The 17,840-nt window shown below is 34.3% G+C and overlaps 1 protein-coding gene across 1 annotated transcript; it reads right to left on the reverse strand.

Moving 5' to 3' along the window:
• Positions 1-874: 874 nt before the first annotated feature.
• Positions 875-2,539, reverse strand: LOC149783483 (uncharacterized). Its single transcript, XM_089932849.1, has one exon. It carries the CDS (start codon positions 2,537-2,539, stop codon positions 875-877), a length of 1,665 nt encoding a protein of 554 aa, XP_089788975.1.
• Positions 2,540-17,840: the final 15,301 nt, after the last annotated feature.

A 17,840-nucleotide genomic window follows, 5' to 3' on the forward strand; every position in this document is an offset into this window, starting at 1 on the left:
ATGTAAATAGAATTGTTATGTTGCACTGCCAGCAAAGTTTTCATGGCGGCGAAAAGACCGATACTCTTTCTGGTTTTTATTGATCAAGCATCTACATTTCTGCTGGTAATGACATTTACTCCTGCTTGAATATATCTTTTCAGTGAGGGGATCTGTGATTTTTAGAAAACATTCAACTCTAGATTGGACACGGTAACCTTACAAAAGCACACAATCAGCTTCTGCGTGCAACATGTTTTGTGTAAATAAAAGTAACACGACGTCACATAGTTAAAAACTGCATATTCAAAAGTCCGGCTACGATATAACCGTTTCCTCGTTCATTGTTGGAAAAGAAAAGGTAAAATAGTTATTTAATGCAAAATGAATTCTAATTAAAATATAATAAGAACAGATGTTCTCTGCTATATGTATTTTAAACTGTAAAGAGTCCGAAACATGCAAAATAATAACAGCTTGAGAAAAAATAGATTGGCGACAGTATTGACATTGTAGGTTTTAACTCGATCAGCAGATCTGCCTTTAGAACTTAGAATGGTGCCTCAAATACAAATATACAAACGTTACCTTTAATAGAATGCATTAAATACTGAAAATGTAGAAAAACGTTCTTTTCGAACAATATAAAAATTGTAGTAGAAACTTCCACAACATAACACCAAAACAATCTGTCTTTCAATTTAAATAATTTTCAACACAAACTGTTTGACCGGTTGTTTGGTAACATTAATTTACTATTATATTATTTTGAGGGTTTACAAACATTAGTTATTTACTATTTCTGATTTGTCTGGAAAGAAAAAAAAAACTTTTTTAATTTAACACGAGTTGTATTTCACACATTTAATCGTTCACGATTATCCAAATATATTGGTTATTTGAGGACAAAGTAGTGAGCTTTATCTCTCATGGCACTAAAGTTTGTGATAACAAAAATATCCTTCATTTTATTGACGAAAATACCGTATGGCTCTTTTGGGACGTCTGATGTTATGACCCGTAGTTTGACGCCATCGGCTGCCAATTTATGGATGTTATTAGAGCCATGACCAACAACATAAACATTGTCTTCTCTGTCCACTGCTACACCCATTGGATACTTCAGGTCATCCGAAGTGTAAACAAAGTATTGTTTTCCATTTGTCAGATCAAAACTGTACACTGCATGCCTGCCATTAACGGATATGTAGACACGTGACTTGGACACATCTAGAGATAAGAAAGTCTCAACAGTATTATTACAATTGAATTCATGATAAAGTTTCTCCTTTCCATTCCTATTGATGAGGCTCCAGTAACATTTGTTACTATTCGACGTCTCACTACAAGGCCCGGACACAACAATCTCCTCCCTGCTGACAGCATCCACACCAAAACACTTATATCGGGTTTTTAAAGTACCTATGTCTCTGATGGAACGATCTCTGATGGACAGAAACTGGACAGTTTTCTGATTAGCCATTGTTACAGCAACTTCATTATTGTCTATTAGGCACAAGTCGCAAGGATTTCCAGGCAAAGTATGGCTTGTGATGAAAGTGTATGATGAATCATACAGACAACATGTGTTGTCACTGTATGATGACAACAACTTGTCACCCTCGGGGAATTCGACGATTCCCGTATAAACAGGCGGATGGCCACTTGGACATGGAATATCAATCACTTCTGACAGCTCTACATTTCGTTCTCGAAGAGGTTTCATAACGGTTATGTGATGTAATTCCTTGCCCTCCTCTCGACATACTATTTTTAGTAGCCCTCTTGCATCTTGTGAGACAACCGCTTTCATAATGCTATTCAGCTCAAGGCTGATTCTGATATAATCTACTCTCTCAAATTTCTCTCCAATCTGTTCATGGTACCCGTGCAGTTGTTTCATCGTCTTGCTAGTCACCAGACACAATTGCATGTCTGACCCATACTGGTTTACCGCCTCCATGAGCGCTTGAGAGTTTCTGATGGCATTTATAAGTGACTGACATTGGTGATTTTGCTCTTGTTTTCTGATCAACCACTCCTTGTAAATTCGATTTCCTTCAATCTTCACCATCTTTTCAACATCATCCAGCACGGCATTTAATTTATCTCGGATTCCCGAGACTTCTGCTGTAATGTCATTTACTTGTGTTTCCAGACAGTGAATGCTTTCTTCATTGAGATCCATAAATTTGTTTAGATGGTCCTTTGAATCCCTAATTTGATTCATAACTTTTGGCGGGTTCATCTTCTTCAGTAGATCCTGAAGATTCTGTTTCAACTCAAGCACATCTTCGCATTTTTTATGGTGATGAACAACACATAAACTGCAACAGGTAGTATCATGGTCTCTGCAGTAAAATTCTGTATCTTTATACTCGTGCTCGGGGCACCCGAATCCCTCTGTAAACTTTATGCGGGTTCTAGGATTATTCTCCCATTCTTCTAGAGTTATAATTTGATGACTTTTACTAATTTTCATTTTCTGGTGGTAGAAGGAACAGTTGTCACACATAAATTCTTCACATACAACACAGAATTTAGCTGCAAGGTTACCCATTTTTTCAGATGAACATACGTTGCATATGCGTTCAACTTTCAATTTCCTTACGAGTGGAAAGGGACTTTGGGGGAACAAACTTGCCCATTCTTCTACAGGTTTATCTTTCCGTGAAGGACTTGTTATTATTCTACATACTGGACACGTAAAGTCTCTAAATATTCCTACCGTACTGCTGGCCTTCTCAGTTATATAGTCCTGAATGCAGTGTTCGCAAAAGGAATGTAAACATGGTAGTTGACGGGGTGCGGTAAATGCCTCCAGGCAGATCGGGCAATCGTGTCCATTGTTAGATGAAGAATCTGCGCGGACAGTAGCCATTTCAACAAAACACAACTTTTGAAAAAACGGAAATAAATCGACTTAGACACGTTTATACGGTACTTTTCACTCTAATATGGCCTAGGGTTGCCTCTCACACCTCCATCCACTCTAACATAGCTATTACATTTAATAAACTTCCTGGTTGATAGGTGTCTAAAGTTGAATCAAAGTACGGGCGGTGTCGGAGTGTATACATTCTTACCGGATTTTCACAGTTCCTACAATTTATAATTGTTCAGGTACAAATATAATTATCAAACATCTGCTCTCTCTCTCTCTCTCTCTCTCTCTCTCTCTCTCTCATGTTTTAACACTTCATTGTAATCACTGAGAAAGGTGTGAACATCAACACAAAAGTTTTATCATATTGGTTTTCTATCCTTTAATCATTTTTACTGACATTATATTTCATTTCGTATTCACACTGTAAATCGCAACCTAGAATACATGTATAGATAAAGATTCATATATATATCAATGTAGACAAAAAATATAGGTACAAAAATATGTGATTATAGGTATACAAGTATGATGGAATAATCATACATTTTTGGTGCAGATTTTTAGGAAAGGCACGAGTCTTAATGTTTTCGGTAACAGTACGGTCTTATATTTGCACAGAATATAAACTACAATCAAAATAGCTTCGCAAAATGCACTCTCTTCAAGTTCCCATAATGAAGATATTTTTGATTAATACATAGTTATCTTTGTCGATTATATCATGAAATCTCAACTAAATGGTCTTCTAATTTACAGTTTGATTTAAAAGTATTAAAGGAACTGGTTTACTACTTTTAATCAACTTTGACAGGAAAACATTCTTATCTTATGCGTACTTTATTTTAATTACACAGTGGTAAAGTGTAAAATAACAAAGATCGAATATTGAGATGATAAGCACAATAGGAATCTACAGTTTAAAAAGCTCTCGACGTTGCACGAATGTAAATGTTAATGTATGCGTAACAGTACAGTCCAAACAGCAAGTAGAGTAATGTACATGATGAATGCGCTATGTACACTTTTGGCTGAATATCCATCGAAAATAAGTTTATTGCAAGCAATTTAATGCGCTAATGTGCCTCATAAACACTGATGTAGTTTATTAAGAGAGATGCACATGCCGATTTGTATGTTTCGTTCCGACTTCATGAACAGACACTCTCACTATCATTTACATCTGGGGCAAGTCGGGACAAAGGTAGGTTGCAGTTTTCATAGCTTCATAACAAGAAAAATATACAACAATTCACTTTCAAATTGAATAACTAACACAGTTAGAATAGTATCGCAATGACGCATTGAACGATAGCATTTATACAAATTATCTTCACCATAACTTGGTAATTCAAGTATCATAAGAAGATTTAAACATAGCAAGTTTATTTGAGTGGCCGAGTGGTCTAGAGCGCTCTCCGTTACGGATCACTGCCATCTCACCTCTCTCTGCGTAGGTTCGAGTCTCGGATTCAGCCAATGTGGGTATGTGAGAAAGCTTGCCAGTAGCTTCTCGAGGGTCGGTGGTTCTTTCCGGGGATTTCCCGGGTTCTTCCTCCACCATTAATACTGGCCGCCATGTATAGCCTATCGTGTGCTGAAAAATGGCGTTAAACCGTACAACAACAACAACATCATCAAAATTTGGTAACTGGCTGGAAGATATTTACGTAACTATAATTATGTCGACAAGACTGTATCCTCTGAAAAGTTAAATATTATGTTTATGGCATGTTGGTCTAAGCAATTAGTCAGTTTACTAACATAGAATTCAACGATGATAACGCTCACAATAGTTGGACAATATACCTTCTTACATCAAGTCTGGAATTATCTTTGCGAACTGTTGAATTAAAATGGTGTGCAATTTACAATGTAAACTTGGAAAATATTGAATCTATACTTTATTTTAAAAATAATATCTTCCCTGCGTTTAACATTGCCATATATGGGATCAAAACAACATGGGCCTAATTGTCATACGAAAACATAATAAAGATGAGTGTACTTTCATAAAAATAGAATAAAATTAACAAAGAAAGCTTGCCGATTCAATGAGGATAAAACACACTACGACAATAAAATTCTGTTTTTAAAGCATATGACTTATACTTTGCTTTCTTATAAAATAATTTACTAATAAACTGAATTCGTTTAATTTGGAAAATATAAAAATATGGAAAAATTCCAAAATAAATAATACCTTGTGCCTTAAATAAGCTTCAAACAAAAATGTGATGCTCACAATATTGCCTGAAGTTCCAAAACTTTCAAAAAGGTTATAGACTATATAAAAATGAAAAAAAAAGATAAAATAAAAGTCTCACAAACTCATTTGGTGATTTGAAACATTTTACTCTTCTTAGCTGTCTCTTCGAGTTTACCGCTGCCAATATTTTTTTTAATAAGATAAGCGTCTATATTTTGTAGACATCTCAGATTTTGTCAGAATATACTGTAGTCACACAGAAAAATTTGCTTAGTTTTGTGGCTGAAGCTAAAACTAGTCATTAATAATGAGCGATCAGCTGTATAAAGCGGGCCATGTTTATGTATTCAGATCAGCTTTAAAAAGCAGGCCATGTTCATGCACGTAGATCATTTTGATAAAGTGGGTCATATTCATGCATGCAGATCAGTTGTATACAGCGGGCCATGTTTATGCATTCAGATCAGCTTTAAAAAGCAGGCCATGTTCATGCACGTAGATCAACTGTATAAAACTGGACATGTTCATGCATGCAGATCAGATGTATAAAGCGGACCATGTTCATGCATGCAGATCAGCTGTATAAAGCGGGCCATATTCATGCATGCAGATCAGCTGTATAAAGCGGGCCATATTCATGCATGCAGATCAGATGTATAAAGCGGACCATGTTCATGCATGCAGATCAGCTGTATAAAGGGGGTCATATTCGTGCATGCAGAACAGATGTATAAAGCGGACCATGTTCATGCCTACAGATCAGTTGTATAAAGCGGACCATGTCCATGCATGCAGATCAGCTGTATAAAGGGGGCAATATTCATGCATGCCGAAATTGTTGTCTTATTTCAGAGCGTTTCTAGAAATAACAGAATAGTCAATAACTGACGCATTTCGAAAAGTTGCAGAACCATCACTAGTGGTCACTACATATATAACTTAATAAGATCATTATTTCTACATTTGTTTGCCATTATTTTCACAGTGATATTAATTTCCTGATCTAATGTAACTTGTATTTTGTGCGGACTATACTCGTCAAGAATTGTGTCGGTATTATTGAAAATCTCAAAGACACCAAAGTCAAAGTATCTGAGAAGAAACTTGTCTTTTTTTAACAAATTGGTGGTAAGAGTTTTGCCATTGAATATAATATTAAAAACACATTTATTTCAAGTACACATGACAATAATTTAGAATGCAAACATGTCAATGACATGTTTAGTGTACATCTTGAATTTGGTTGAAGAACACAGAATAATCCAAAATAATGTCATCCTCGGTTTAGAAGCAGTTTTATTGACTGAAAACAAAAGTATGTAATCTAGACTGAAAGATAATTACAAAAGGAGAAATATAATTCTTTCGACAATACAGCAGTTAGTCGTCAATTATGGAGTAAACCTATGGTCTTTCTGCTAACCAGACGAGTGCTCCAACCACTCTTTATCCACAGTGGCAAAATATGAGCAAAGTTCTATACAGATTCTTCGCAGATAAAAGAAAATTACAAAAGACGATATTTTACTTATTATTCTGAAACTGCATCTCAGTTAAATTTAAATTGCTTTCTTCTTTCCAGGCAAAAACCGTTTAACAACGTTGTTACGAGTGAGAGATAAGAAATTGTTAAAGGAATGCACACTGCGAACGTTATCTTGAAGTCTGCATGACAGTTGTTGTTGTTGTGGGGTTTAACGCCATTTTTCAGCACACGATAGGCTATACATGGCGGCCAGTATTAATGGTGGAGGAAGAACCAGGGGAAACCCCCGCAAAGAACCACCGACCTACGAAAAGCTACTGGCAAGCTTTCTCACATACCCACATTGGCTGAATCCGAGACTAGAACCGGCGCAGGGAGAGGTGAGATGGCAGTGATCCGTAACGGAGAGCGCTTTAGACCATTCGGGTCCCCTTCGCATGACAGAGCACATACACGTGCGTTAAAAGCTATACCACAAGAAAGACAAAATAACTCAACTAAAACGCAATGACATGCAAGAACTGTAAAGTGGACAATATGAATGCATTGATTAGGTGTCTTGCAGACTGAAATGGTTTAGTAAACGTATGTATTGGCAAATATTTTGAGCGGGCGAACAGTAACATTGATACTCACAATTATCGTTAACTTCAAAACTTCAGATAGGCTAAATCGTTTAAAACACACATACACGCTAGAAGTTAATTCAAGTAAAAACAATATGCTTTGACATAGGGATAACATGCCAAATTTAAAATATCATCTTAGGTTAATAAATATGGTATTTTTTAGAAGGTCAGAGCATCAGAAATAACAAATTAGCAAATAAAGTATATTCGTTTTCATGGTTTTTGCTCATAGCAAGTGCAAACAACTTATTTTATTTGACTGCAAAAAAAAAAAAAAAGAATTCTCCAGAAAATGAGCATTTTTTGTAGTGTATATATTGAAAACAAATCCAGTAATGGAAAGAATTTTTGGGGTTAATTAATGAAGCAGTCACTAGAGAATAAAACCAGACTGTTCTTGAGGCATGCTTTACAAATGTAAGTGGTATATAAAAGGAAATGTATGGGGAAATGTGCCTTGGCCAATGCAAATTTGTAGCTTTAATTACTCAGAATTTTTAATTATGAGTGTATGTCCAATCCAAACGTATATGTGTAAAGCTTGTTTTTATTAATGTTTTATTCATGTGAAAGCTATAAAGAGATTGGTAACATCTGCCTCCTTACTTTTCAAAAGAAATCTATAAGGACAATGTAACAAGAAAATCCAGGTATTTATTCCTTTTAAATGCCTACCTGTATTAGAATTTGTTCAGACCAAGTCATCTAAAAATATTGTTTTTATGACTGAACGCTTACATAAAATATTTATTTTTCTCTGATATTTAATGTAAAAAGTTAAATACAGTACTGTATATACTTTCTATTTTTATTTATTTATTTATTTTGCAGTTGCTTTATTGCATAGTTGAATTGTGCTGGCATTTTTTGTCATAAACATATTAACTTATTTTTTAAACAGTGTAAAATTACAATAAAATCACATATAAATGAAGATGTTTATGCAAGGGTATGGATGCTACAACAGGCTGAACTATCAGTAACCTTAAAAATTTCAAAAGTTTCTTGAAAGAGAAAACAATCACATCTCATCTGTGATGATACAAGGATAAATTTGTATTAATCTTTTTACTACTACATTAATTTCATATCCAAAGGTATCAAACAGGTTTTATACTATTTTACTGCAGTAATAATAAAAACAAACTACTGGTTACAGGAATCGGTAGCAATGATATTTATAGTCATTGAGCATATAGTTGCTACCGAAGGAGTCTGACATTTTGTCACTGTCAGTAATGTACCTTTCAATAAATCACCTGAATGTACTATACATATATGTATCTTTATTATTCTGATAAAGTGATTTTGTTGTCCTTTATTGATGAAAAGTTTGACTCCTTAGTTGTTACCTCTACCGGGTGCTCACGGGAGAGAACTGAAACACATTTCCGGTTAAAGATGAGACGGATGATATGTTATAATATATCCCTATTCCCACGAAACGAAGATACGTACCACAATATTCTTCGCACGTTCTGTATTAACATACATAAATAAAACCTCTCCCATGTGAAACCCTCCATGATCCACACGATTTATATATGTTTCATGACCATATTATTTGAGCCAATAACGTATAGTTTACCGGATCCGTTACGGATCACTGCCATCTCACCTCTGTCTGTGTAGATTCTAGTTTCGGATTCGGCCAATGTGGGTATGTGAGAAAGTTTGTAGCTTCTCGAGGGTCGGTGGTTCTTTCCGGGGATTTCCAGGGTTCTTCCTCCACCATTAATACTGGCCGCCATGTATAACCTATCGTGTGCTGAAAAATGGCGTTAAACCCTACAACAACAACAACAACTGTTATATTCACATTATGCATGCTAAGTACAGCATTCTTTATTGTTGTAAACATTTTTCGTTTGTGTTAAACTGAGAAAGATGGCCTAAGAAGTACTCTGTTACTTGAAGAAATAGAAATTATCCTGTATGTAATAAGGCAGATCTAATCATTGACAAGTGAATACATTATTGCATTCTCTAAATAGACAATTCTCCCTATCTTAAAAGTATTATTGGTCATAAGTTCTCTGGATTTTATATGTTCTCCTACATTAACACCTGACCTGGTATATGGGGCATTAGCTAAAATTGTTTTAAATCAGTATCGTATCTTTACATATGTTCCCATACTTAGACACCACACATACAAGACACATTTGCATTCAAACCCCAAGGTGTTTTAAATTGCCTTTTGTTTGTTTTGTTTAAAAGTAATATTATTGCTCCAACAAAAAACAAAAGTTCTCAAAATGTAAAAGTGCTATACCAAAAACATCAATCAGCAGATATTGACAATAGGGTCCACTTGTTCATAAAGTTTGAATTATTCTTGGCATGTGTACTGCAATCATGCATTTAAACCAAATCAATATATAACACTTAAAATGATAAAATTTAACATCACTACCAAATGCTAGAGGTGTGCCCTTAATCCACTTGATGTGAGACAAATATACATCCCATTGTAACTTGACCCTGCCTGCACCCTTCAACCCCCAGTTTTTAGACACTAAAATGTCTGTAGTGTAGGAAATAGAGCTTGTTACATATAACAGTAGGCATTCTGGGTTGAAGGCAAGTAGAATCTCCAAATAGTTTGAATGGCAAATATTTTGAATTGCATCAAACTCTTTAGTGTTTTCAGAATTTTGACATTGGAATACTGCTGTATCTGTACCTGATGATCACAATGAATTGGAAGTGACCTTCAAACTTGAAAACTGCATGTGTGCATCTTGATCTGGGCCTGAATAAAGTTATTTTGATGTCACCTTGTACAGCTTTATCATGTTGTACAGATTTATTCAGGTTAAATTAATCATATTCATATACTTGGATTTATTGGAACTATCTAAAAGAAATTGACCTAATTTGACTTTCTTTTGTTTTTAATTTTTTATGTTGGATTTTTATGTGGCATAATATTTCTGCATACAAAACACTATCCCTCTTAAAGACCGTTTTAGTTTTTGAAACAGTCTGCTCCATCTGTTATTATTTTCCACTTCTTTGTACGTAATTACTGGGCATTATGCATTAGCCTGATTATACTACCTTCCTTTGTTTTGATTTGCCCCACTGCTGTATGAAAGATGCAGTCCAGTGAATGTAATTACTTCTTGCATCTCCAAGATAGAAGTATTTGCATCAATACGGGATATTCGGATTTAACTTGTAAGAAAATGATCGGGATTATAATGCATCTTCTTGCATTGTGTGTAGGTGGAAAGCACTACAGTGAAAATTATATTTCAATAAATATCGTACACAAATATGACACGTGTCACCTGCCACATTAAAACATTATATTGTATGACATCACACAGAATTTCATTCCACAGGAGAAGAAATACTTCAGACAAAATATAAATAAACATACAATTAGGAATGATGAATGCCACCAATGGAAAAGTCTTAAAAATAGCAGTGAATATATACTCACAAAATATACCTTCAATTTAATTGATAAATAAGGCAGTTTTCCACTTTGTTCACCAGAGGTGAAATTAATGTCAGTTTTGGCTAATCATTGTAGTAAGTCTAAAGTGATCATTATACTTGGGATCCATTTATCTGCTGGACCATGTGTTTTGAGGAGATCCAATTAATACCGATGGCCAGCTAATTTTTTTGAAGCCATTATTAAATAAGTTCCATTAAATACTGAAGTTTCATCTGACAGTATTTTCTAATGCAAAGTATATGTATGTTACATTATTTTGTCAAATATATGAATGTAAATATTATCATATTTATTGTACCTGGTAGTCCAATCGCATGTCCTCTTATCCTCACTTATTAGTGTAAAGGACCAATATAGCAGTCTATATCTGCCACCAAGTTTTTAACTAATTTCAAGACATGATAGATTTATATATATTGTTATCAGGAAAAACAGTAGTGGCACTAACTCATTAACCACTGGCTAATTACAAACCATGGAAATATTTTTATTGCATTACGAGATATTGCTGGACAATATATTGAAGAAAAATCATTAGAGCAACAAAGAAATTAAACTTATATCAGAGAAAAAAGATTACATGATTATTTCTCAGAACGGAAGCAGGAGTTTAGTCGATTGGTGCATAGTCAGGGTTCGTACATCTCTTGAATAACCTTGAATGTCCTTATGTTTTGAAATCCATTTTCATGTCCTTGAATATTCTTGAATTGTGACCTGATGTTGATGCTGTCTTTGAATATACTTAAACTTTATGATAATGAAAACAAAATAAAATATGTGAACCATATATTTATGCATTTCTTTTGCTTTATTATTCATATTTTGAAGAAAACAAATCAGCATTCATCATTTTCAAAGTACAGCAAGTGAACGTGTCATCTACTGATTGTTTGCTAGTAGTCTCCCTTTATACAACATAGTGGGACATTAACATTGTGGTAATACAGTTTGTTTTTTACTTTATATAGGTTGTACTTATGTGTGTCAGCTGTTTTTAAAAAGGCCAGAAAGTAAAACAAAGCAACTGATCAGTCATGAGCCATCACTATAAATAGGTTTCTTGTTGCTCTCATGAAACATGACTTAAATGGAAGGAATATAGAATAGAAATTGGCTTTGAAAAATTGACAAAAGTGCTGACAAAACATACTACTTTCTAAGTAAGCAGTTTCTTTCCTACACCCGCTTTATTTTTCTTTTATACTCTCAGTACTTTATGAGTGGTTTTTTTTTTGGGGGGGGGGTCTGTGATGCCAGAGTTAGTTATAGATCAGGTTAGTTTGGATTACAGTACTTGTAACTTTCTTATGCCTTGAATTAATGGCAAATACAACTTCTTTTTAAGTTCAGTTATTTTGTCTTATTCTTTTTACCATACATATTTCAGAGGTATTTTAGCTTAAATGTTGCTTCTGTCTTACTTCTTGAGAATCTGGATTTTATACTGAATTGTCCTGGATTATTTTTTCACATCAACTTGTATGAACCCTGAAAGTGATGTAGATATGACTTGTAAAGCAAAGCATGCTGTATTTATGACCAGACTGCAACTTTAATTATGGAAAATTATTTGAAAATTCAGAGAGTCATCAAATTAACATTAAAAAAGAGAATGCTTGTGTTAATTCAAGTAAAAATGAGGCTGCTGTGGCATTGATGGTCTTGAATCAGATGTATAAAATGAGCCTTGTATAACTTTTATGAATTTGTGAATACATAATTTCATCAATAATAAATGTGTTTTAAGGCTTATTTATTACTATGTGGACACCTGTTTTCTGAATACTGCAATGTAACACATGAATGAAATGAAGAACTTATGGGATGGTCTGTTGTCTGTCACCTATCCATCTAACCATTAGCACAAGTTTGTTATTGCTACTCATTCGAAACTACTCTGAGGATCGCCACGTAACATTACGTACTCATTCTAAACTACTCTGAGGATCGCCACGTAACATTACGTACACATTCATCCCATGATCTGGTTGGTTTTAAATGATATTTAGGCTTATTTGACATCCAGTATGGCCACGTAAGTGGTGATTTGAAAATATTGTTATTGCTATTCCTTCTGAATGGATGGTCATAAAAACATGTTTCCACCAAAAGAATTATTGTAATGCCTACATGGTTTTAAATGAAAATGGTGCCAGTCTGATGTCTAAGATGGCCACCATTGTGGCCATCTTTAAAAAGTTTGTTCTCGCTACAACTCCTAAAAAGTAACAATAATTGGTTTTCATCCAAAAACTTATCATTATCAGCTTTCCTTTCTATTTACACTTATTTTGTAAATGCATGCAGTTACTGAACTCAGTTGTGAGTTTTTTAACTTAAATATATATTGCTTTTAAATGTTGAGAATGGTCAGATTAAAACTCCAGTCATCATTACATTTATTTAATGTATCATTAAAGTTAGTTTAGCAAGGTCATCCAAAACAACAGCAGTGCTCCAACCGGGGGATAATGTTTATTTACTAAACTTTGATCTATCACTGTTAACTAGACAGTGGTGATTACCTCCCCTTTACTGCTATCCCAAGCATCACCAAAACAATACTGAAAAAGGGTTAGGTACTGTTTTTTTTATCAGGCTAAACTTGCTTCTAATATGTCAAAAGCACATTATCTACTTACAAATATGGTGACTGTTGGTTAAGTCAGTACAATTTAGAAAACTTTATCACATAATTGGCTCCAAAATACATAAATTATATCATTGTTCATAGATTATGTCAGATTCACTCATAATTTGTTTCTCACATTCAATCACAATTTGTTTCTTACTCCAGATTCCATTTTTAACACTCAAGCAACATATACTGTTTGAAATTGAATATTAATTTAAATCTTTTGAGATCGCATCATAGCACACAATATACACAAGGAGATCCCTCTGGCACAATATTGTAAATATTATAATTTCTCTTAAATAACAATGACATAGTTTGTTTTGGACACTAAAAATGCTTAACTTAATGTTGACTGTGACTTTAATTAGATTAATAAAGATATTATTATTATTATTAGTTAATGACTTGTGTGAATTAGGTGTTTCTGGCTTGTGTTTTTCTTCAAATTTTTATGAAGCAAGTATACCTCCCATTTTTGATTCATGGTATCTGGTCACAGATGTACCAATATTGGTCTTGGAAGTTGACCTAGCCACATTTGTGCCCAAACTCTGAGTAATAAGATATCTGGTTATCATTTACTTTATCTTTCAGATGTATTGTGAACTTTGCATGTACAAACCATTACTAACCCTAAAACAAGAGATGCATTAAACACATAAGTTATCATTTACTTTATCCATCAAATGCACTGACTATTTGCATCTACAGACCATTACCAACCCAATACATAAGGAATGCATACAATAATAAGATATCTGGTTATCACTTACTTTATCCATCATATACTCTCTGAGCATTTGCATCTACAGACCATTACTAACCCCAAAACAAGGAATGCATAAAACACATTTGAAACTACACAATATCTGGTTATCACTTACTTTATCCATCATATGCACTGTAAGCATATGCATCCACACAAAAATCATAACACAAGAACTTAAAATGAATGTGTTTGTTAAACTTGTTATAAACTCAAGCTGATTTGAGATAAAACAGGATGTATTTCAAAAGGGTAATGGGAAATTAGGGAGATATTTGTGAATCTGTATGCACATATAGAATGTGGGATGGTGACTATCCACCCCTATGTAACTAAGTGCATGTAATGGGTATTGATCAACTAATACGGTAATAATAATAATAATAACAATAATAATAGCTCACCTGGACAAGTGTGGCAGGAAATGGGATCGGAAGTTAAAGAGGTGATCTTGCATCTGATTGGCAGAGCTTGTTGCCATTCTGGATAACACAGTTTTATCCGACTTTGACCAAGCATCAAATTTAGGTCTGTTTAAAGAAGGTCATGTATGAGTTTGATTATGCATGATTGCTAAACTTGTTATCACTCTAAAGACTGGATTTTTGATCAAACTAGTCAAACTTGGTAAATAGGCTTAAATCATTAACATATCTAATGTGTTTTATTATTATTTATGAGTTGATCTTGTAGATCTAATCTTGATCAAACTTGGTATGTGCACTTATATAATTAAGATGTCACATGATTGTTATTTTGAGCATCTTGCATCTGAGATGGAAATCTTTCTTACCACAATATAAACTATATTTTTATAGCAATGTGATAAGACTTTATAAATAGGCCTCTGTCATCAAGATCTTGGTTAGGTATCATTATAAGTGAAAGCCATGTGTATTAATGGTGTGACATTGTATCTGATTGGCAGAGGATGTCTGCAGTCTTGCAGATATTTTCCTGGACAGATTTTGAATAAAGTTCTTAAATAGCTTTATATTATCAAAATATCATATGGAATTTCATTATGAGCAAGATCTACTCATATTATTGTATTAGGAAATCTTGTATCTGATTGGCTGATCATACTACTTTCAGGGTCAAATTCGAAGATAATTTTACTTTTACATTAAGCCACTGCTCTGGTGGCCTAGTGGTTAGAGCGCCCACCTAGGATGCGGGAGGTTGCAAGTTAGAACCCTGGCTGAGTGAATCCATGGCAACTCTAACCTTAGCAGATCTGTCTGCAAAGGCCGAAAATCTATCGATAACAAGTTAATACATATGTACTTCAGCAATGGGGCTCTTAGCTTAGTGTATTGTACTGATTCATAGTTGTTATAGGCAAGTATAAGACTGGTTGACGATACAAATGTACCTATGGTAATGATGTTAAAATCAAGTTAAGATTGGACAATAACAAGTTTATTACTCAGAAATTTAGACTGCCCCCTACCCCCGTGATAAATTTGCCCATGATTCTCAGCCTCAGATCTTTAGCGTCGAAACGTGTAATACGCGTCGCCTCAAGTGATGGCTCAAGAAGGCAAACTTGCTCCTGTGGATTGTGTGTGATATTATCTTCACAGTGGAACTGCACAGTATGCTAGCGACAAGCATTAAAAAAGGGTATAACAATTGGTGCCTATCCATGCGCATTTCTGGAATATTCATCATCGCGTGAAGCATTAAAATTTTGATGAAAAGACGCTGGAATGACCTGAAGAATACATTCGTTAAACTCAAATGTGTAAACCGCAGCATATCCAAGCAAGTCAATGTCATGCAGAGGCCTGTTGATAATGGGGGATGACCACATCAATTAGAATTCGGATTACACTGGCCTCGTCCAAGAAAACTAGCGGGGTAATCATATGTGTTCAGAAGACACGCATGTCAATCTCCCACGCAGGATATCAATTTGAAAACGTTTTTCAATCGGCTTCCAATTGTTTTTTTTTTTTTGTTTTTTTTTTTTTTTATAATTTTGTGTTCGTGCAATATTCAAAGCAACATACGCACTTGAAACTGAATAGATGGTGATGTAACTTATAGCGTCTAAGTAATTTGGGACACTAACAAGAACAGCAGCAGAGAGGGCAAACAAGCGCTAATTGGTTCAGTCTCCGTTTCGCAAAATAAGCCGTCCTGGAAATTGCAAAAAAAATCGCGATTGTCTCAGTAACTGGTATGAGACAACCCTGTCAACGAACTTAATAAACTCTAATTGACTTACTCGGCCTATCGCTGATAACTTTTTCTGATCACGAAAAATCGCAGCAATCACGTTGGTGCCAAATTTGAGAATGTGCCCTCTCTGCATATAAATTAAATCATTATTATATAAATAATGAATATGCTCGGTGAAACATATACCACTAAATTAGCACGAGAGCGACTAGAAGCAATCAAAAAATATCTTCCTGTCCGTGATTCTGTAAGACAAATACTTCAAGAATGTCAAGAAGCACAAGTTTAATTTGTAGAGGGTACAGAACATTTATTTAAATCCATTACAAAGGTTACTGAAAAAGCTATATGGGGAGATATTAAGGTTGAGGAGGAGAGGAAGAAGGGTATTCTTCCAATATTAAAACAAACCGCTGCGCAGACTGAAAAAGGCAGAACGAACTAGAAAAACAAAAAAGATTTTATGAGAGCTTCCAACTGATATAGCTGCAGCTCAACCTCCACTCGTCTGCGAAGAAATACTTTAAGGTATTTGCAAAATCCGTACTGAAGTCGCCGACGTAAAAAAGAACTTGCATCTAAACCAATAAGAGAAAATATAGAACTGATTGCAAGATTTAAGTAAGGTTTTGTTGAAGATATTAGAAATACTAAAAGAGAAAATTTACCTGAAAAAAATATTAATTAGTATGTTTTATAAATCTTGTATTTTAAACATCGGTTCTGAAAACGTAAATGATGATAATCTTATTAAATGGATATAACGCAGATATTCTGATGATTGTACCAGATCAGCTGGTCCATCAATGATGTTTGCTAATGACACTTCTTATTTTATGGCCGGTGGTTCATTGTGCTAATACATAATTTCATTTAGAATTTACAACGCGTAAATTAATGTTGAGTAATAATCGTAGAAGATTTTCATATGCAATTCTGTTGTCACACTTATTTGGATTTTTTAGAGATGTTAGAAAAGTAAGTTTTGTAGCAAAACATACATTTGTGCTTTTTAGAAAAGTTACTGACAGTGATGATATCTGGCGACCCGCGGGTGATGCTGGTAAAGTAATATTAACAAAACTTTCGTAGTGGATGCCGGTAATGACTCCGGCAATTGTTGAAAAACAGCGATTACTTTCTTTTATGAATCAAGGTGGTAAATCGTTTTTATCATGGTTTACAGTAACCACAAATAGTGTTCAAAGTAGAATTCATGGTTTATTTACATGGCATATAGCATCGCAGCAGGGGGTTTCTGCACCACGACACATTTTTATTGCTTTTCAAGATACTGCACGATTAAACTCACAAACACGGAGTCATATGATATTTGATAAACTCCATGTTTCTGAAGTTTCCTTAAGAATAAATGGACATCAATAAACATCTGAGAATATATTGTTAGATTTTAATACTAATCATGCTGCACGTATATATATATCATCGTTTGACAAAATTTCTAGGACGTGATCTAATTATAGATACTGGCTTACAAATATCACAATTAGATTTTGCAACATATTATCCAATCTATTACTTTTCACTGGAACATCCTGATTTAATTAGACAATCTGTCGTTGATAT

The sequence above is a fragment of the Sinohyriopsis cumingii genome, chromosome 14 (assembly GCF_028554795.1).
Source record: "Sinohyriopsis cumingii isolate HCF-2022 chromosome 14, ASM2855479v2, whole genome shotgun sequence".
Lineage (NCBI taxonomy): Eukaryota > Metazoa > Mollusca > Bivalvia > Unionida > Unionidae > Sinohyriopsis > Sinohyriopsis cumingii.